Here is a 20,585-nt window from a genome sequence, read left to right on the forward strand (position 1 = left end):
ATGTCAGCTGTTCTTGTTAAGGACATCCCTGGCTTTCAGCAAAGCACTCTGGACCACTTAAGTCTGTTAAACTACTGAACCAGGTATTTTACTTGCCAGAAACTATAAACATGAGTACTCCTAAAACAGAACATCTATCTCCCCTCTAAAAGCCTAAGTAATCTAAGCAATCTTAGTCTAAGTCTACTTTAGCTTATGTCAATGTTCTAGGGAGGCAAAAAATGGCCTCCCCTCAGTCCTTATCTACAACAAAAGCATAAAATAATTACAGTACCATCTTAATGATACATATGAATAAGGAAATCAGTAGCATACACACTTGAATAGAGAGAAAAATTATCACCACCTAGAGGATCAAGGCTCAATTTAGTTGCTTAAATTGCATGAAACTTTCTTCTAGAGGGAAAAAGAAGTCTTAGACTAACTAATGTTTTAATTTGATTTTAAAAAATCCTCATCTGCAAATCCAGAAAAGGCTGATTTTGCTTACCAAGTGCTCCAGTTTCCTCCTGCGGAGAGGTGGCTGCTCCATCAGCACAGAGTCTGCCAGGACATTGAGTGTAACCTCAACATTAGCTAGCACAGAGTGGAGAGGACTGTTGTCTCCACCTCCACCCATACCATTGAGGGCTGACTCCACATTCTCAGACCATGCAATCTGGGCTGACAGGACAACAAGCTGAGCCTGCATAACAAAGAAACTCATTAGAGAGTTTTCTTCAGTGGAATATCTAAGCTATAGCATACTTAAGTGTCCTGTATTGATACCTGGTATTTGTCAATCCAAGAGATGTAGACTGCTGGATCAATTGAAGTTGCTTTTCCAAAGATTTCGACTTCAGTAACAGATTCTGCAAGCAACTTCGCAAGGGTCACTCTCATTTCTTTTTCAACAAGAGTAAGCCACTCATTAATCTTGGGATGTTCTGTGATGGAGACAGGCGTTTTGAACAGGACCTGGAAGAAACAGATTTAAGTTAGCCCATGTTCACTTTTTTCAGACTTCTATGTAAAAAGAAACTCCATAGCTATACCTCCTCTCCTTCACGTGAGGATATCCCAAGAACTACAGAATTATCTTCATTGAGAATAATGCTAGAAACGCCCGCAAACATCTTCTTGAAGTGTTTCTGCAGCTTGGCAACATTTTTGCTGTTTCCAATGATTTCAAGCAAGTCTTCATCACCAACAAAATAAAACCTAACAATTACAAAAAAACAGATCTATTTTAATTTATTTATGCTTCATAGATGGCCACTGCATGGGAATAATTGACATTCATTTTCCAAACACTGCAAGAGTGCATAAACCATAGATTTCCTACAAGTTACACTAAGATTAAGACTCAGTTTATGTGGTCTGCACCATAATGGAAGTGTGCACATGCTTCATACTGTGTATAGTTTTCTCTACCTAATCACACCTGAAATAGTCACAGTAGAGCTTAACTTAATCTATTTGGCAGGGAGAACTGTCACTCCCTCACCCTTACTCTCAATGCTAAGTGATGAATTAGCTGAGGACTACAGGCAAGTCAGAACCAATAAATTAAATACCTGAACGTGAAAGGTTAGACTCTAGTCCTTCACTCAAATACCAGAATTATGCAGTTCAAAATAGAACTCATCAAATTTATAGAAATAAGGTGCAATGGCTCCTGAAGCAGTATTTGAATCCTACAACCAGTCACAAATGAGCAACTAAGAGAAGTTTTAGTTCCAGCTCCTGAGAAGTGGCTATAACTGTAAATCAGCAGAGACTTCTGTGGTCATAACATCTTATACATATGCAATGCATAAAAACTGGTAGAGGCTTTGCAGAACAGTGTACCAATTCCTACACAGAAATATTACATAACTTTACAAGTCCCTTCTTACCGAGGGAAAGAGGATCTCTCCCTTTCCAAGTATTCTCCCAGTGCCTTCTGTATCTTCCCAAGCAAGTCTGCTAGTCTCTCTAATGACCTCTGCACACCTTGAATGTTAAGAACATCCATCACAAGTGGAGATTTGGACACCTTTTTCATGAGTGCCAAAAATTCAGTGCTGATGCTGCAAGTAAAACAACACAGAATGTTAGTGCGAACTCAGTAACCACAGTCTTGCAGAACACAGAATGTTACTTCCCTCTAAATGACCACTGCCCCTCTAACTGTTGCAGCTGCCCTAGGGAACACACAAAGTTAAATTCCCAAAACAGCTCTTCATCTACCTCAAGTCCACAACAATGAAATCTAAACTCTTTGCAATGTTCAATCTATCAGTTTCACTGCTGAAGGTATACTTCTTTTCTTGAAGAGATACAGAAATTGATTCTTTGATTTGACTGCAACTATGTGGAATGAATAAGGATGACCAGAGCAACTTAAAAGCAGAGAAGACAATGGTATTTGAATGGTAAGACTAAACAACAGCAACAGAAATCAGCTGCCTCTTGCAGCCACAATGCTAAATAGAGTCCTTGAAGCACCTATCTGGGCCTGACAAGAAAACTCAAATGAATCCAAATGACTGTCTGAAAATTGTGTATCAGCCTGTTAAAACAAACTTCTTTTCCATTGTGGTTATCTACCTGTACCTTTTGCCGTATTTGTTTGCTTGATGATCTACAACATGTATGTAGTCCAACCAGATCAGGTAAGAATGGAGTTAAAATTTCAACTTAGAAAGTGTTGTGCTGAAGTCACAAACTTGCCTACATGGTACCCCAAGGGAGGCACAAAACCAACAAAACAATTGAAGTTACCTCTGGAACCGCTGGGTCTCCACTGGCAGCAAGTGCTTGATGTCTGCACTACCAGTGAAGATACCCTCCAGGTAAACCCACCGCCTTTGGACATCTATCCAGACATCAAAGAGTGCCATGATACGGTTCAGCTTATCTTCCCAGCTAAGGGCATCTTCCTCAAACACCTGTAGTTTAAACACTGCATTAATATTCATTTTAATAGTATCAGGAGCTTGCTAATAATTATTCTTTGAGAGTTACAATGTCACTTGCATGTCATCTTTAAACAGTGAATAAATCAAGTCCTCACTGGCAAATACATAAACTAAACAAGAGGGGAAGGCAGAATAACTTAAGATTCTTTAGCTTTGTCCTCCATTTTACCTTGTAGTACGGTGACAGCTTCATAGCAGACACACTGTTAATGTGCTCTTTGACTTTGTTGAAAAGGTCATCCCAACCACGAATCAAACGACACTTGTTCTGGTAATTGACCAAGTCCAGTTCGTAAGTGTTCCACACTTCTCTTATCTGAACAAAAAAAGTTTAAGATATGAGACCAATCATTCCCACTCACACAGTTACAAAGTAGGTATGTATTATAGTAACCAGATTTTACATTTTTTACCCAAGAATTCTGGATTTATGCTCAAGCTTTTGTTAAAAAGGTCAGGTCTTTGCAGCCATTATCAAGGACTGCTTTTCCCAAATAATGCAAGCTTCATCACAGGAAGCTTTCACAGCTCTAAGCTGTTCCCCAAAAAAGTGTTCTATGGAGTCTCAGCAATTGAATCAATAGATTATATTGACAGGTTTACCACACAATTCCAGCCATCTGACAGCAGGCCTCTGATTTGCTATTAAATGCATACACACAAGAGATGACACTAACCTGTTTCAAGAACTCTTCCAAAGCCATCTCTCCCTGAGCCACAAGCAGTACATCTTTGACAATTGCTTCATTTCTCTGTAAATCGACATCCCAGATCTGGCCCAGGGTCAATTCTGAGACAACCCAATTAACATGAAGCCTCTTCATCAGCTGCTTCCAGTGACGATCTTTAAGTGCCTCAGATTTCAGTTCAATGACCAACATGTTTATCTACAGAAAACAAGAAAGCAAATTACATCCTTGAACTTGAACTAGGAAGCACTTTGATCTTAGAAATGAGCTTTATTTACCTTCATGTAGCCCTTCAGGAGCCTCTGTACATACTCATAGGAGGCATACTGTCGCAAGCGGGCCGGGAAGTTTTTCAGTTGGTTCAGCAGACCATCTAAGTTTTGTCGAAGCTGTCAGTAACATAAAAGGAATTAAATTTCTCTCTGCAAATGCTGTGCATGTAGTTGTACAAGTTTAAAGCTGTCCATGTATTCTGAGAGACAAACCTCTCCCTAATGAGCTATTATAGACAGTTACAGCTCTTTCATTGTTCTGGGTATTCGCAGAAGGTGTGGTTACTCCACAGCCAGAAATGCAAATTTTATGAGTCTGGTTAAGACTGTACTGTCACAAGCAGTTTATGGCTTAGTGTTCCTATTGCTCTCCACCTCCTGAGCACTGAACTAAACTGATGCTGCTCATCCAAACACAGAAGGAAATTTCTCTGAGGTCAAACAGCCTATTTAAAAACAGCAGAGTTTCTTCTCTGTAGATGCAGTCCAATCTCAGTTTCAAAACTACTGGAATTGCAGAAATCCCCTGCAAAAATTACTTGTGTACCTGAAAAACGTAGTACTTGAACACCAAAAATTATCTGGAAAGTGACAACTGAGCATATCTATCTCATGGTTTAATTCCTGACTGGCATATACTTGTGTAGGGACATTGAAATGAAGTACCTTCCGAGGCTGTACTGAAACCCATGGCTGTTCTTTCATTTGATCAATCTGTTCCCACACCTTGGAGAGTTCAGACCAGACACCTTTGAGATCCTGCAACTCTTCAAGAGCTACCTATAGTAAAGAATGAATCAAACATCAGCAGTTACTCCTAATATTTTCAAGTCATTAGCATAGGGGCATTAGAGTATTTTTTAACATGACAAAGACCTTCAGATAGCTTGCCAATTCAACAGCAAGTGACACAGGTAAGATTTTTGTATCTCAGGTCATATAACGGCTTCATGAGAATAAAACAGTCAAGGAAGAGATCACAGACAATCTCTTAAAGCTAGAGTGGCATAAGTGTGGAGATTGTGTCTTCACACAAGTGCACCACAGGCTACAAGCTGCTCTCTTAAAGGAGAGAGAGATGCTATTGAAACATTTTTATCTGAAGAGGAAGTTGTGTGAGCATATTGCACCTGGACACGCTCTTCACTGCCACTGAGAAGTCCTGTATCTGTTAGCTCCAGAGCCTCCTTGGCCTTCGCACACTTCTCACGATCATCCTTCAGCCTACCAAATTTTCCTTCGTAAATGGTAAGAGCTTGAAGAGCCTCTTCTGGACGCAGGTTTCCCTAAAGTTTGCATGGGATATATTAATCCAAAAATCATATAACCAAGCTGATGTCAAGTTAAAAGCAAGGACTAAATATTGAATGTTGGTTTGCCTCATTTTTCTATTTCCAGTTTGCTGACAATAAGGTTTTTAGCTGTATTGAATACCACTTTAGAGAAAAACAAAACAATCCAACTAAAACTAAAATGCTAAAAAGCAGCCTGCTTCTGAATCCTCCTACATGCATGATTCTGACATACCCTACATGCATCCCTTGTTCCACACTAAGTTAGTAACTGAAGTCATCTTGCTCTTCATACCCAAGACATGCTTATGTTTTAAGGATAAATTTCTCTCTGCCAGCCCACCCCCCAAAATGCTACTAATTAAAAAAACCACAACCACAACACAAAACACCCCACCAAACCAAAAAACCCAACCCCCAAACCATACATTAGCAAGTTATTACGGAACCCTCAAAAATACTTTTACCATCAGCTAAAATGAAAAACTGGGGAAAAAAGAAAAAAAAAAAAAAAGGCAAAGCAGCAGCATATTGAACTAATTCTAAAAGCAGAGAATATAACCCATTTGCTAAACGAGTGTTAATCATCACTACTTACTGTTACAGGCTTTGTTTTCTCCCAGTCTGTTAGCAAGTCAGTTGTTCGACTTTCCACTGCACGATCCTCTTGAACTATCTTCATCTGCAAATTTGCTACCTGCTGCTGAATGGCAGAATCCTTTCTACGCATGATGTCATTAAAGGCACCCCATTCTCCTTCAATGTTGTCAATGTACAGCCAAGAGGATGGGAACTGGAACCTTTGTTTCTCAAGCAAGCGCTGACCATTCCGATAAAGCTACAAGAGACAGTGGTTGCAAGTAAAAGAGAGAAAATTAACTGGAGTTGCAAAGGTGAATACTCAACATATCTTAACAAGTTCTTGCTACAGTTAATAGGATTCCTCAGAATATGAAGATCAAGCCTGTTCTACAGAGCACTTCAGTATCATGAAAATGTGTATTAAGAGATAAGCCTGACATTTCCAGAAGTAAGAATCATAAGCAAGACAACATACCTCAACTTGCTTTTCAAATTGCTTGATTTTACGTTTCAAGGACTGGACATATGTGATGAATGTCACTGCATCTGATGTGCTAGCAGTGTCCACTGAATGCTGCTCCAGTTCTTGACGGGACTGTTTGGGGTACAAATTAGTGTTTTAGAAGTCTAGAACACCCAATCTGAAAGTGAAAAACCTTAATTTGGACTTGTCCTACCTTAGAAATCTGTGAATGAAACTCTGTCATATTCTGACCAAGCATTTGGCCAAACTTGCTGAGCACCTCCTTGTGCCAGGAATCATACTTCAAGTTCACCTTTGATTGTACCTACAAGTGAGTAAAGTTACACAATGGTAATTTGTCAGCCTTGATATTTTCTATTATAAAGCCACTCTGAAATAATTAATCTATCACAAACAAGAATTATAATTTCTTACCTTGCCATAGTCTATGACAACAGGTCCGAATTCCTTTCTGGTTTCTGCATTGTCAAAAGTTCCTCTTGCCTTTCTTATCTGAACTAAAAGGGCTTGCCACTTATTCAAGTCTTCTCCAAGACGGTTGTATATGTTTTCAGCCTGCATATCCCACAGACACTGGTACTGCAGCCAAACCTAATTAAGATATTTTACAAACAACACTCAGAATTTTCCCAGTGTATTCCAAAAGACATTTGTGTCCCTCATTTCCCACAAAAACTGAGATGAAAGCCCATATACATTTTAGCTGCTGCATTATGCGGGGTCAGCCTCCTACCTTGACATACTGCTCCACTTCAGTCACAATTCCCATTACAGCAGAGTATGACTCCTCCAGAGCAGCAGGACCATCAGGCATCCTTGTCAATGCATTACGATAGAATTTCTCTTCTTCAGACAGCTCATAATGCACTCCGACCTAAGAGTCACAATTACACGTGTGATACACAGGCATTTCTAGCGCACTCATAGAACTGAACAGTCCCAGAGCAAAAAGCTAAGATACCGAGGGAAATGAACCGTGCAGGGAAAACAGCTGCTCAGAGGTAGATACAGCTTCACTATACTTACCTGGTATCTCTGACTCTGAATTCTTGGTAGTGACAGGATTACCATCTTCCAAGAAAACATTTCTTGATAAAGTTTGTATCTACACTCTTCAATTGGTGGATTCAAGTATATCACCTGGTTGGTTATTCGTAGTTCATGTACAATGTTCTGCAGACAGAGCAAACACTCAGTTTTACTTGCAGATGCTACTACACGCAGACAAGAATTTCAGACTTCAAGTAGCAGCACACACATTTTCAACCAACCAACATGCATTTAAATGGGAGAAGGCAATTATTTCTCCAAAACCAGATGCAGAAGAATTATAGAAACCTCAAATTTAATTACCTCATCAATAATTAAAAAAAGTAATAAGGAATACAAAAGAATGTAGAAAATAAACAACAAGAACAAACCACACAAAACTTACTTTGATCTTGGGTTCACCACCAGGCTTATGGCTCACTTGAGGAGCATCTGTATCCATGTCAACTTCTGCTTTGTCATCTGCTTGTCCAAGAAGAACTTGGGTCCAGGCCCTTAGTCCAGCTTGCAAACGAACACCCAGGATTCTTTCAATCTAAAGAAAATAAGCCACACTGAAGGCAAAAGTTGCATATTCCCCATTATCAACATATTCTGACACCAGGCACGCTACAGTGTCTCAAAGGACAAAGTGCTCATTCACTAAGTCATTAAAGAGTTTCAAGAGTTTTGGCAGATTATCACTAGTTATCAAATCAAAGTGTCTCTTCTCCTCACGAACTTTAACGACATTAAAATAATTTTAACTGCTCTGAAGTTGCCCTAGTGTCCAATAACCTGAAATTTAACCCAACAGGCAGAAACAACCAACATAAAGGCAATGAGTCTTTGCTATCAGCAAGGCAAATTCTCACCACCCTTTCTCTACCTTGCTCCCCAGCACCGTATAGGCAAACTGTATAATACTTTTCTCTTCAAAGGACAAAACTTCCCTTGAATTAATTATTCCCAAAAGTCAATACTAAAACCAAAGAGTTCTTGGATCTTCTGCATAGTGAAATTGCACTGAGGTTTGCAGAGAATAGGGAAAGAGAGCGATCCCTACATGACTACAAAGAGTGAGATCAAAACCTATCTTGCACCCAACTAAACCACTTCCTCTAAATATGTGTTACTCCATAAGCTCAAACCTACCTCCATATCCAACTTATTGACCCAGATTGGCAAGTTGGAATATGAATGAAGATTTAAGTCATCCACAGCTTTCTGAACCCTGTTCAGGATTTCAGAGAAAGTCTTGTGATCATACATGCATGTTTCCAATGATCTCACTTCCAGGTCTATTTTCTCTTCAATAATGAGCAGATCGTCCACCTACAATGGTTTAGGAAAAAGGGGATGTTCAGTTTGACGGGTTAGATAGCAGTAACAATAATTACGCAGTAATGCTTCGTCAGTTCTATTTATTTGGATGAAGCAAACCTATCAATTTTAGTAGTACTAAAGCATCCATTCAGCTGGCCAATTTGTGCCAACTCAATCAGCTACTTGACCAAAATACTACAGAAGAGGTTAGTAACTATCCAATTCCTGTTTTGGTTAACCATCCATTACTGAAATATAAAACACAAAATTTTTTCAGAATTTGCAGGACACAACAAACCTTTTCCTGGAAACTGAAGACGGTCTCGGCTAAGCGCTGTACGTATGGATCAAGTTTGTATGATTCCCACACAAGCGCAATTCCCTCCGCAATCAAAGCCTGCACCTCCTTCTTCAAGCCAGCAACCAGAAGCGAGATGGTGTTACGCTCTTCTACTTTCTCACATGTCCGTTCATAGGTACGGACACTTTCAATGAGAGAAATCGCAAATGGGTAGAGCTGGTTTGCTTGGTGAGCTTTGTTGACGATTGCGAGTGGGACACGGAAACCAAGCCACTTCAGGTTTCGGACTTCTTTTGACAGTGTAATTATTTCTGGGAGGAAGTTGACTTTCAGTTTCAGGACATTTCCAGTTCGGCCTCTAACACGAGTGCTTTCAATGGTGAAAATGCGACCAGACACACCAAGATTACGCTGCTGAACTTTCCTTGCCCAGTCATCAAAGATCTCCTGAGTGTTGAGCTTCATGCGGAAGCTATCTCCATCTTGCTTTAGCTTCTGACCTTCTACGTGGTTCTCCCAACCTTTGCCAAGGACATCCTCAACACGCTTCATGTAAGCAGTGAGCTGTCTGTCAATTTGTTTTGCCCAAATTATGGACCCAGAGACAGGAGGCAAGTCACGAACGTGACTCATTTTACAAGCCTGACTCTGTGGGTACTGTACTTTAAATTTGTCATGAAGTGACTCAATATCATCTTTTACACGCTGGATCAGCTGTGTTTGATACTCACGAATGGCACCACGAATGTGAGGTCTGACAAACAAGGCATTAAACCGAGAGAAGATTCTGAACATCTCATTGGCATTCTTTGCTGTGCCTAGCTGGTCTCTCAAACGGGCAGTTATTCTTGTTTCAACTCTATCAATTCTTTCATCGTATCGTTTCATTGCTGCCTCCCAGGCTTCAGTACCTTCTTTGGAAACATCTAACCCATCTACTTCCTTAACATTCTCGTAAGCAAGATTGACTTCTTCAATTGCATTAGCATCTGCAGCATCAAACAGGACTTCTGCTACTTTCATATCCTGTGGTTCCGGTACCTCTCCTTGGTTTTGCTGGGCAACAGCAGTTACCTGCATCACAATCACAGTTTAGTAAGATGGATGCTTCAAAATTTTGCAAATAGCTACACCTAGTCTGTTCTAACAAGCATTGCAAAAACCCTCTACAAATTAGTAGCATATCCTTGAACTTTCAGATATTTAAGTAGGAATAGGGAAACAGTGTTACTTTACAAACTTCCACTACTGTGCAGCATAATCTCATTTTCCAGTGTGGTTTAGCCAAGATCAAGTACTTACAGACTTATTAATCTTCTCTGTGTTATGTCTTGACTTACCGTAACTCTTAACAAGAGCATGGTCATGTACCATGCAATGTATGTCAGAATTAAAGCTAAGCCTATTAGCAAAGGTTCAAAACTCTAGACCATTTTTGGAAACAGACAGCAAAATCAAGTATTACTTTAGTTTTGTGTTCATAACTTTTTAAAGCAACAGTAAACACTCTCGGAGTTGAATTCTTGAAGCCACGCAAAATTTCATCCAAGAGTATTACCTGAGGTCTCAAGACTCTCACAATGACTGCCCTCAGCTGCTCATGCTGACGTCTGAATTTCCTCATCTGATCAAGACGACCTTGAAGTTTCCTATGAGCAGGATTGATACGCCACACCATCTTCAGGTTTTCTTCCCTTTTTCTTTTCACAATGTCTCTCAGCAGAACCTGCAGCTTCTCATACTCATCATCCCAGGTTTGGAATACTTCAAAACATGCAACCATTACCTAAATAGTTTCAAAATAGGGGCTTTAGCTCACAAACAAAATGCCTCCTGAAAGTCACTGACTTATTCAATGTAATAATACTGTCACCAGTATCACAAACCCACGAACATACCTTTTCAAATTCTTCATAGGCGACATGCATCAGTTTTCTGGTTCCCAACACTTTAAGTAGTTGAGAGCTCAGATCTCTTGAAATAGCCTCCACTAAACGCAATGCCCTTTGGATTGGGTATTTTGTGTTTCTGATTTTTCTCAAATGGGTGAATATTGCAACAAGGGCCTGCCTTATTTTGTCCAGCTCAGTAGCAGACAGCAAGTCATTCAGTGGAAAGTCTTTCATCAGTGGATTATAGTCATTCACGGTTTCCAGAGCCTGTTTTAGACCTAAATGTAATAAAAAATGATTTTTAGTAGCTTTCCCTTTCATCAATCAAACCTCTAGCTTTAACTAAATTGAGGTTACTCTAAACAACATTATTCTTTGTACCACAATGCTGATGTTTTTTAACAGCTTAAGTTCCAGTATGGCCTTTCCAAAAAATTTTATTGAACACATGTTTTACCTGTGTCTGTATCAAAGCTGACAGTTGCATGGAAACGTTTGCCATGTTTTAAAATATCCAGAGTCAGAAGAACTTCTGGGCTTTCACGTTTTTCCTGAATGCGATACAAAGCCCGTTCCAGATTTAACCAGAAGCTTATCTCCTGTAATGCAGTGCCTGATGCAGGATCTCGATCTAATTTTGTCACCTTTTAAGTAATAAAGACAAAGGGAAGGGAGGGAGAAATGCCTTAACTGACATGTTTCAACTGTAAAACTTGTTATGTGTTTCAATTACATTTAGTAACAGAGCATCTGCTAGGTTTTACCAAACCAAACTCAGACACTTTTGGCACTCATTCAGTGAGCAGTTAGGGACTGCAGTGCACTAAGACTCAAAGTTTAATTCCAGTGGTCCTGAAGGTCAGTTCTAAGACCCTCACGTACTGTCTTCAGCACAGCCTAAAAAAGGTCACCTGTCCACTTTCCTGATCAGGAAGTATCTGTATTCTGGTTAACGACAGATATGACAGGCAAGATATCACACACTTTATCACACACTGTTCCATGAGCAGTATGTGTTCACTGTGCCCACAGAGGGAAAAAAGCCAGAATACTATCTGCAATGTTACTTTGAAATTAACATATAGGAGTGCAAGAGATAACAACATAGGACTAGAGTAACTGTTCTGAAATGGTGGCAGATGAGGAAGTAATAAAACAAACTACCAAGACTTGTTTCTCTCAATCTCCTATAATGGTTTGAAGAACAGATAAAAAAAATCACAAGGTTACTGCCACTTACTTGAGAGTACCTCTGTTACAACAGAGATAAAATAGTCATGCTCTCAGCTACTTGCAGAACGGTATAGACTAGACTCTAAATTCAGACTATGCTTAGTCTGGACTAGAACTACTTTGTCTAATTTACACTAGTGTCTCTGGTGACTCAGCAAAATGGTGTCAGATCTTCAGTGTATCCTGCATGGCACAGCATTTTACTGGTCCAGCTGTGAAAAAGATAAACAGTACTACAAAGAAGTTATTTTCACAGTCTGATTTTTTTTTTTCACCTTTTGTATCTCTCTAATCCAGCGGTTGACTCCAGACTGTAGCTGATTGAGGAACAATGGATCCTCAGCCTTCTCTCCGAAATCTGTAACCTTTGGTTTTTCTCCACGCTCATAGCACTGCTTGGCAACATTAGTAATGGTTGCATGAATTGGCAGACTAATCTCTGGAATTTCAATATTCTGCTGCAGATGCAACAGGCCCATTTCAAGTTCTGCAATCTTTTTCTCAACTGAAGGAGCCATCTTATCTCCATCCCTGGAAAACACACAGATATTTCCAAGTAAGAAGCCAAAACAACACACAGGTATGATACATTTAAGTCATCCAAATGGCTTCCTAGGGTTAGCCACAGCATTACATGCAAATGTGCACTAAAACAATTTCACATGACTTGCCTTGAACAGTGACTTTAATTCATTAGTACAGTACAGTACAGTATTTACACTGAATTACCTGTCTGCCTTGCCAGATTCTCTGATGTAGGACTTGAAATAAGGAGCAACAGCATTGCTAATGAAAGAGTGTAGTGTTTCATATGGAGAATCTTCACTGAGAGTGAGCACTCTCAGTTGGGAAGACACTGGCTTGTCAGCATCAATCACTGGTGTACGCTTAATGAATGCTAGGCTGTAGAACAGAAAAGAGAATTATCAATTCAACATGACAAACTGAAGGAACATAACAGCTTTAATGTGACTGCAAGTTTAGGTCACAGGAATCAAATGCTAACCTGCATTATCATACTTTATAATCTCTCCTCTAGGAGACTTGAGCAATAAATACATCTTTAGAGTTCACTAATCAGCCAAACATGGCTATCAGTAAGGACTCTGCAGTAAGGGCACACTAAAGAGGCACATGTCTTATGAGGCTTCAGAATCAAGTATTTACTGCATACCACTTCATATACTAGTATTTGTCACATTACAGCAAGTGACAAACACATAAGAGACAGACATAACCAAAGATGATTGAACTCAAATTCTGTATGTTACATTTGCAAGTATGCCAAATTAGTAGGACTTTGTATCGTTAATACCAGCTGGAAGTCCTAAGTCCATTCCTTTCAGCCTCCTGACACACCCTGTTATATCAGAGCCTCCACCTCGAAAAGCTATTGCCTCACCTGAATAAAAACACTGCATGAAGCACCGGATAAACCGGAGGTAAACTTGCAGGCAAATGCGCTTGTGTAGGTTTTGCATTCATAGGGTAGAAATGTCAAGATCTATTTCACTAACTCACCTGTTTGACTTTATTCCATAATGAATGTCAGTGCTGATACTGTAGGAAATGAACTCTTTTTCTTCTTCTCCTTCATCTCCCACATCCTCTGTAAAAAATACAGTATGTAAGAATTATTTTACTTCTAAGAAACCTGGCACTGATTCTCAACTATCATCTGCTATTAATGGACTATTTCTTAACCTTTAATTTCTACACCAGCTCAACTAAATGATGTTAAGCTTAGCTTTTGAATGTCCCTCAGATGCAGAGCAGGTTCATTGTTTTCTAATTAAAACTCCATTAACATTTCTAGTTTGCTAACAAACAAACAAAAATGTAAAAATATTACAACAAAAGAATTATAGCTCACATTCTGGGAGGGAAATCTTCTGCAGTACAGAATGTGCATGTATTTGTAGAGATATGCTGCCGAGATAACTACACTCCAGACAGAACACTGCAGCTGTTTAATGTTTCTTATAAAAGCTGCTTTGTATTTTCAGACTTTTTTTTTGAAAGGGATTTGAAAATTAAGTCTCTGAACAACAAAATCTCCTGACAAAACAAAAACCCAAGCCATGGCAAGCACTCCTGCATTACCACAGCCAATGTATCACAGATGATGTAATTGCTGGGGATGCAGGCAGTTGTGCTGCAATGCAGTGATTTCAGTGCAGAAGGTTACTCCCTGTTGGGGACACACATTCTGGCTGGATACACTGCAGTGGAGTCTCATCCTGCTCTTAATTAATTTAGCACTTCATAAGATACAGCCTTAGGTGTCTTATTTGTGATCCCAAGCACCAGAAGCCTGGTCACAGAACACTGCACTAAACACCACTGGAACACATACGAAAGCTGTTGGTAGGCTGTGCATTTAGCGATACCACACAGCTTTCATTAGTCAGAAACATGGCTTCTGTTTCACTGCATTTGTAATCAGTAATTTACTTCATGCTATCGAGCCCACGCATAGGTTTCAATAATAACGTTGTTTTCAACGGTGTCAGAGAAATCAGTATCTTCATATGCTGCTAGAGGTTGTGAATTTGAAGACTGTCTGTCAAGCAGAAAATCCACTCTTGTCAAGTAACTGCTATTAAACCAGAAGACATCAATGGAAATGTTTTCTGCCCACAGCAAATGAATGTTTAGCTTCTAAAATACACAAGCACCTCTATTTTTAACCAGACATATATAACAGCATCTATGCAACAAGCCTGGAACTAACTAATCATCACCATTTTTCATTACTTCCAACCCAAACTAAGACTAACCTCATAACGCAAAGAAAAGTTTAAAAATTACCTACAGAGCCTATTATCAGTCAATGTATGTCCTTTAAATCTTGTTAAACATTGTATCATGAATTCATAAAGATGGGGTGTTTTTTCCCCTCCTCTAGAAAACTGTCTCCAGCTTTGGAAGGGGAAGTTTGATAATCAACAAAAATAGGTATAAGATTAAAGAAACCCCAGGATATTTAAGGCAAGGAACACCTTAAGTACACAGTGAATAGCCAGCAACTTCTGCAGAGTGCAGCAACCTTAGAGCACATATTCAGTATCTTGCACTGCATCTGCTGACATATTAAGTAATGTGATATGAAGTATATTAAAATTTGATTTGCATCTACAGAGACTGAACCAACAGCATATGAACAGCAGAGATCAAGAAGTTCAATATTAAAAAATAGACATGTACAGGCTCCATGTTTTGTTTAATAGTAAAATATAGTGTATCATAAATAAAAGTATAGTGAAAGTCTGTGTTGCTAATGAAGCTAAGTTGTATTTTGTTATTGTCCATTTGGCCGGATTCTGTGATGGTGAATGATTATGCACCTACAGGTTTTTTGACAATAAAAAGACATTTTTGAAATAAGCAAGACAGTAATAGCAGCATATAAAAAAGAAGGATATTGGTCAAGTCTGAGTGTCAGTTTTTCCATAGTATTTAATGTAGCATTTGATGGAAGCTTCTGAAAATTTCAACCAGCATGGCCACCAGGCTTTGCCAACTAAACAAAGCCACCGCAAGGTCTACATCTTCATTGCTTAACTTCAGAGTCTCGCTAATCAACCATAGAATAATGCTTTTTACAAGCAGATTCCAGATTTGGGTTGGTGTTTGGGTTTTGGTTGTTGGTTTTTTTTTTTAAACTCTCCAGGGTCCGACGATTCGTTTGTGTTCGGTTTCAGACCAGCTCTCCACCTTGCCAGGGAGGTCATTTCCCAGCAGAAAGAAGGCCGCAGCAGGAAACGCCTGCAGCCTGCTGACGAAGCGTTTTCACTGCCCTTCCATGCAGGACCGGCTAGAGTCTCACCCCAAAAGCATCTGAGCCCCCACCCAGTTCACAGCCTCCCCCACGCAAGTCCCGAGATCGCCGAGCGCCATCAGCTCAGGCCCCAGACCCGGAGAACAAATAGCGGGGCAGGCGGGATCCGCCCGTTGATGCCGGCTCTTGCGGCCCCGGCCACCGCCCTTGTATCACACCCAGCCCCGCAGGATGGCGCGGAAGCAGGGCACCCGTCCCCAGCTCTCCCCCCCGCAGTGCGGCAGGTCGGCGCCTCCCCGGCCGGGACCGTACGTGAGGCGAGAGAGCCGAAAGTCCCACGGCGGGCGGGGGAGCGCAGCGGCGCGCGCCCCTCCCACCCGGCGGCAGCTCGAAGCAGACAGCGGCGCCACCGCCGCCATTTTGACAGGGCGGCAGCCGCCCGTCTCTCGTCTCACCTTTGAGGGTGGAGCGCTCCACCAGGACTGTGTGGACCTGCGGGTCGGAGAGGAATTTGCGCATATGCTCCACGGAGCCCTTCTCCTCCAGTGCTGCTTCCAGCACCGCCGGGGCTTCGCCGCCATCCTCCAGCAGCAGCGGCACCAGCTTGCGCAGGTGCTTCTGCAGCACCGACACGTCGGCCACGTTCTGCACCGCCGAGCCCGACACCTCCATGCCGCTTTCCTCGCTGCCGGGGCCGCCGCCCCCACCGCCACCGGAGTCGGACATGCCGAGGCAGAGACGCGGGCAAACGCGCCACGCTCCGCCCGCTCAGCCACCGCCCCAGCACTGACCCGCCCGCTCCGTCGCCGCGGGGGAGCCTGGGAAAGGCAGTCCGTCACGCCCCCTGCCGCCGGGCCGAAGGGGCGGATCCTGGTAGCGGCGCGAGTTCACCCGCCTCCCGGCAGCCTACGCTCCGCGCGGCGGCTCTCATCCTGCGGCGCCCAGGGGGAGGGTGGTGGCTCCGCGGCAATGCGACCACACTGCAGCCATACCCGGGCAGCGGCCGCTTCCCAGCTTCCGCCCCTATGTAACAAATGTTTGGTCGAGTAGTTTCTTCAGGAAGGAGAAAGAGCGGTAACCGAGCGCCAGGGGAAAGGGAACAGGAGCCCGGCGCCACCTTCTGCCCCCGGCCTGGATAAGACCGGGTCTGATGCTGCTGTCCCGTGACCCGGAAGAGAAATCCGCCCTGGGGGTCATTTGTCCAAATAAGAGAAAATGTTTAATTCATATGAAAAATAAACCCAGAAGCCAGGTGGCCCAAATGACATCTTTCCAGCCGCACCATCCGGGGCAGACGACAGTCGGCTTCTCTTCAGCAAACCCCGATGTTTTTACCTTGGGTGCTTTATAGACCCCACTCATCTAGCTAGCCCTGCACTTCAATGAAGCCAGCCGCCGACCCCTTAATCTATAATTTGTGAGACCGTTTTCCAAAGCAGAGCACGTTAAGAACAGAGGAGGGACTGAAAGCACAGCAGTGAAGAAGGAACTTGTCTTTCAGAATCTCAATTAAAAATAGTAAAAATCTTGAAAGCTCTTTTATACCTGCCATATACGTACCTGCCACATCCCAGTGTGTACATTTGCCTGATCTGAGGTATGAGTTCATCTCACTGATGCAAGCATGGACAATGCTGGGCCTTCTTGCCCAAACTACTCCCCCTGTCCCTTCCCCCACGCCTGGCTGGCATACAAATGTGTCTGGTAGAGAGGAGGTACAAGTGAAAGTTCAGAGCAACTCCAGTGAGCCCTAAGAAGCGCTCTGGCACTGAAAACGCCACTTTTGGTTCATATGGAGATGGAGAAGGGCATCTCATCCAAACCAGAAAAACAAGAAAACAAATCACACAAAAGTACCTCTGAAGCCCGTGTGCATCTCCTCAGGTGGATACACAGGCAAACAAAACAAGACCCTCAAACCCACATCTACTGCACAAGAAGGAAATTGGGGTAGGATATCCTGCCTGACAAAGGAGGTCCTGACCTGTAAAGCCACTACACAAGTGCAGCTCAGCCTTAAAACATGTATGTCCAGCTAGGATACTAAGAATCCAGAAAGCTCAGCTAGTTAACTCACTAATTTCTACTGCGAAAAAAAAGCATGCCTCTGCTTAAGGGGTTTAGGAGTCCAGTATAACATTGAAAAAAACACTGATTACTTAAGTAATTAGAAATCTCAAACCTTCTTATCTGCAGGGAAAATCATCTGTTGAGCAGGTGAGTTCCAACCAGAAACACCAGAACTGATAGAGGTGACTCACTGAAAACCAATCAAAATTATTTCATTCACCTATCCCAAGCCTTCTTAGAAAGGTAGGTTTTATTTTTTTGCTGACAAAAATATATTGGTACTCATCTGAATATTCTATTCACAGAATATAGCCACTGAAATAGTGTTTAATACAGCCTTCACCTATTTCCATTTCCCAAAGTCTTGTTTGTTCACACCCTTTCTTCTACATGCAGGTTATGTTTCATATGAAAAACCGAACTGAACTAGGCTGGCTGAACTCTCAGGCTACCCCATATCTAGTCCTGCCTGTCTGAATTCCAGTGGGGGGAAAATTCATAGAATGGTTTGGGCTGGAAGGGACCTCCAAAGGTCATCTAGTCCAATCCCCCCACAGTGAGAGCAGGGATATCCTCTACTGGATCAGGCTACTCGGAGCCTTGTTGAGCCTGACCTTGAGCATCTCCAGAGATGGGGCCTCAACTGCCTCCCTAGGCAAGCTGTTGCAGTGTTTCACCACCCTCATGGTAAAGAGATAGTTCTTAAAATGCTATCTAAATCTACTCTTCTCTAATTCCAAACCACTGCAAGCCTCATCCTATCACTACAGGCCTTTGGAAACAGTACCTCTCCAGGATTCTTGTAGGTCCCCTTTAGGTAATAGAAGGCTGCATTAAGTCTCACCAGAGCCTTCTCTTCTCCAGGGCTGAATGCCAGTTCCATCAGCCTGTTCTAATAGGAGAGGTGTTCCAGCCCTCTGATCATTTTGGTGGCCTTCCTCTGGACCCACTCTATTAGGTCCATGTCCTTCCTGTGTTGAAAGCTCCAAAGCTGGATGCAGTACTCCAAGTGAGGTCTTACCAGATGTCTTTCTCACATCTATGTATTAATTGTCAGTACAGGATAAGCATCCAATAAACAGAAAACCAGGTAACATGCTGGTCTTCAAGATATTAATGAAAAGGGTGTCGATAATACTCTTGTACAAGCTAGATATGTCTCAGGTGTAGCTTGGCATGGCTTAGCTCGAACAATGGTTCCAAGTGCTTGTGTGATCATTCTTCTGAGCAGCCATCATCTGATGCACCAAAATGTCACAACTTTTTTCTATCTTACAAAGCAAGATATAGTATTTCATTACTCTAAACTTTCTGCCAGGAAAAAATAAGAGCAAGTAAAATATGAAATTAAGAAGAAAGCAGGACATAGACAGGAAATAAGATTTCAAGTAATGATATACATTGCTGCTGAACTGCAGAGGAAGTAGGATCAATGCACCTCAACAAGTCTAATCTTACTTGTAGGTTTTAAGATCAGAAATACTCTATGTGCAACATGTCTTTATGGTGTAAAGAGCAAGTCTAGGATCTGATATTTAAATGCTAGGCTACTTGCAACTAAAAGCCAGTGATGTAAGGTACTCCATATACTTTTCACTTCAGCTTCATCTACCGTGCCAAAGGGAGCAGGAGGAGGATGTTGTAAATTAAGTTAAAAGAAAAAGAAGCAAAGAGACAGTAGCTTTTTGCATGAGTTCTCATGTCTGGTTAAAGCCTACAGAGAAAAAAGGCTTTAGCTTGCCCCGTCACGGCACAAGCAGAAAGTAGTCTGTCTTGATCTGGATCTAGCTGATTATGATTGTCCTTTTCTCGGATACACAAATGATGTGGCCTTTCTCCCAGGTATGTGAGAAGCCATTGAAATTAACCATCCAAAGGGCAAGATTACCAATACGACACATTTTCCTTAAAATTTAACTAAAAGCAAGTATTTCAGAGAATGAGAACTAGGACTTGCTGCTGGCAAATGCCATACAACATACAAAGAAAAACTTCTGCACAAATTATAAAAGAAAACCTCACGGATAAAGAGAAAGACAGAAGACACTTTTCTCCTCTGTTTGGTACTATTTGAGATCAAAACCAAAGCAACCCCCCCAAAGTAGTAACAATCAGAGCAAGTCACTTGCTTTCTTGAATCCTCTTGCATCTCAATCGCTGGACTACTAGGAAAATTACTATGGCAAGGCCTTCAAGCTAGCATGAACTTCGTTCTTGTGGTCTTCTGGATCACAAAACCACACAAAATAGCCTGAGGCACTGATGTGAATAACCCTTCTTCCCCTTGGAGCAACACTGAAGTGCTCTTCTCCTCTCAATACCATAGGGCTGTTGCTTATCAAACTTCATGTTTTGTGTGTGCATTCCCCAACTTGTGCAGGAGTGAAAACAGTTCCAGTATGACTGGGTTCAGAGAAAGCCAGCTACAGTCATGCTGCTCTTCAATTATGTGAGAAAGGAATAGTGTATTATCTTCTTTAGCTCCACAATAAATTGTCCCTTGGGATATTTTTCATACAAAATTTTTAACTACATCGGTTCTACTTTGTAAGGTAAAGTCTGCTCAAGCCAAGTCTCATCACATGAAAAACTCACTATAATCCAGGGAGACAATGATATGCTAATTAGAATGACACTTCATAATTAGCTATGTGCAGTCAGTCTCCAGAGTCACAAACAGTAAGACCAAGAC

At 41.6% G+C, this 20,585-nt stretch overlaps 1 protein-coding gene across 1 annotated transcript in view; it reads right to left on the reverse strand.

Annotated features, from left to right (window-relative positions):
• The window catches only part of DYNC1H1 (dynein cytoplasmic 1 heavy chain 1), a 44,489-nt gene extending 27,859 nt beyond the window's left edge, over positions 1-16,630 (reverse strand). The window contains exons 1-26 of the mRNA XM_054161834.1: positions 16,279-16,630; positions 13,564-13,651; positions 12,772-12,945; positions 12,318-12,573; positions 11,267-11,453; positions 10,816-11,087; positions 10,476-10,703; positions 8,915-9,991; positions 8,446-8,625; positions 7,697-7,846; positions 7,288-7,434; positions 6,995-7,135; positions 6,676-6,852; positions 6,455-6,565; positions 6,253-6,372; positions 5,794-6,033; positions 5,034-5,189; positions 4,570-4,683; positions 3,910-4,020; positions 3,620-3,829; positions 3,112-3,258; positions 2,746-2,912; positions 1,878-2,051; positions 1,035-1,200; positions 769-957; positions 491-685 (exon numbers count right to left, since the gene is read on the reverse strand). Coding sequence (XP_054017809.1) covers positions 491-685; positions 769-957; positions 1,035-1,200; positions 1,878-2,051; positions 2,746-2,912; positions 3,112-3,258; positions 3,620-3,829; positions 3,910-4,020; positions 4,570-4,683; positions 5,034-5,189; positions 5,794-6,033; positions 6,253-6,372; positions 6,455-6,565; positions 6,676-6,852; positions 6,995-7,135; positions 7,288-7,434; positions 7,697-7,846; positions 8,446-8,625; positions 8,915-9,991; positions 10,476-10,703; positions 10,816-11,087; positions 11,267-11,453; positions 12,318-12,573; positions 12,772-12,945; positions 13,564-13,651; positions 16,279-16,549 — 5,448 coding nt within the window. The 5' untranslated portion in view covers positions 16,550-16,630. The remainder of the gene's footprint in view (positions 1-490; positions 686-768; positions 958-1,034; positions 1,201-1,877; positions 2,052-2,745; positions 2,913-3,111; positions 3,259-3,619; positions 3,830-3,909; positions 4,021-4,569; positions 4,684-5,033; positions 5,190-5,793; positions 6,034-6,252; positions 6,373-6,454; positions 6,566-6,675; positions 6,853-6,994; positions 7,136-7,287; positions 7,435-7,696; positions 7,847-8,445; positions 8,626-8,914; positions 9,992-10,475; positions 10,704-10,815; positions 11,088-11,266; positions 11,454-12,317; positions 12,574-12,771; positions 12,946-13,563; positions 13,652-16,278) is intronic.
• Between the last annotated feature and the right edge of the window lie 3,955 nt (positions 16,631-20,585).

The sequence above is a fragment of the Dryobates pubescens genome, chromosome 5, assembly GCF_014839835.1.
Source record: "Dryobates pubescens isolate bDryPub1 chromosome 5, bDryPub1.pri, whole genome shotgun sequence".
Taxonomy (NCBI): Eukaryota; Metazoa; Chordata; class Aves; order Piciformes; family Picidae; genus Dryobates; species Dryobates pubescens.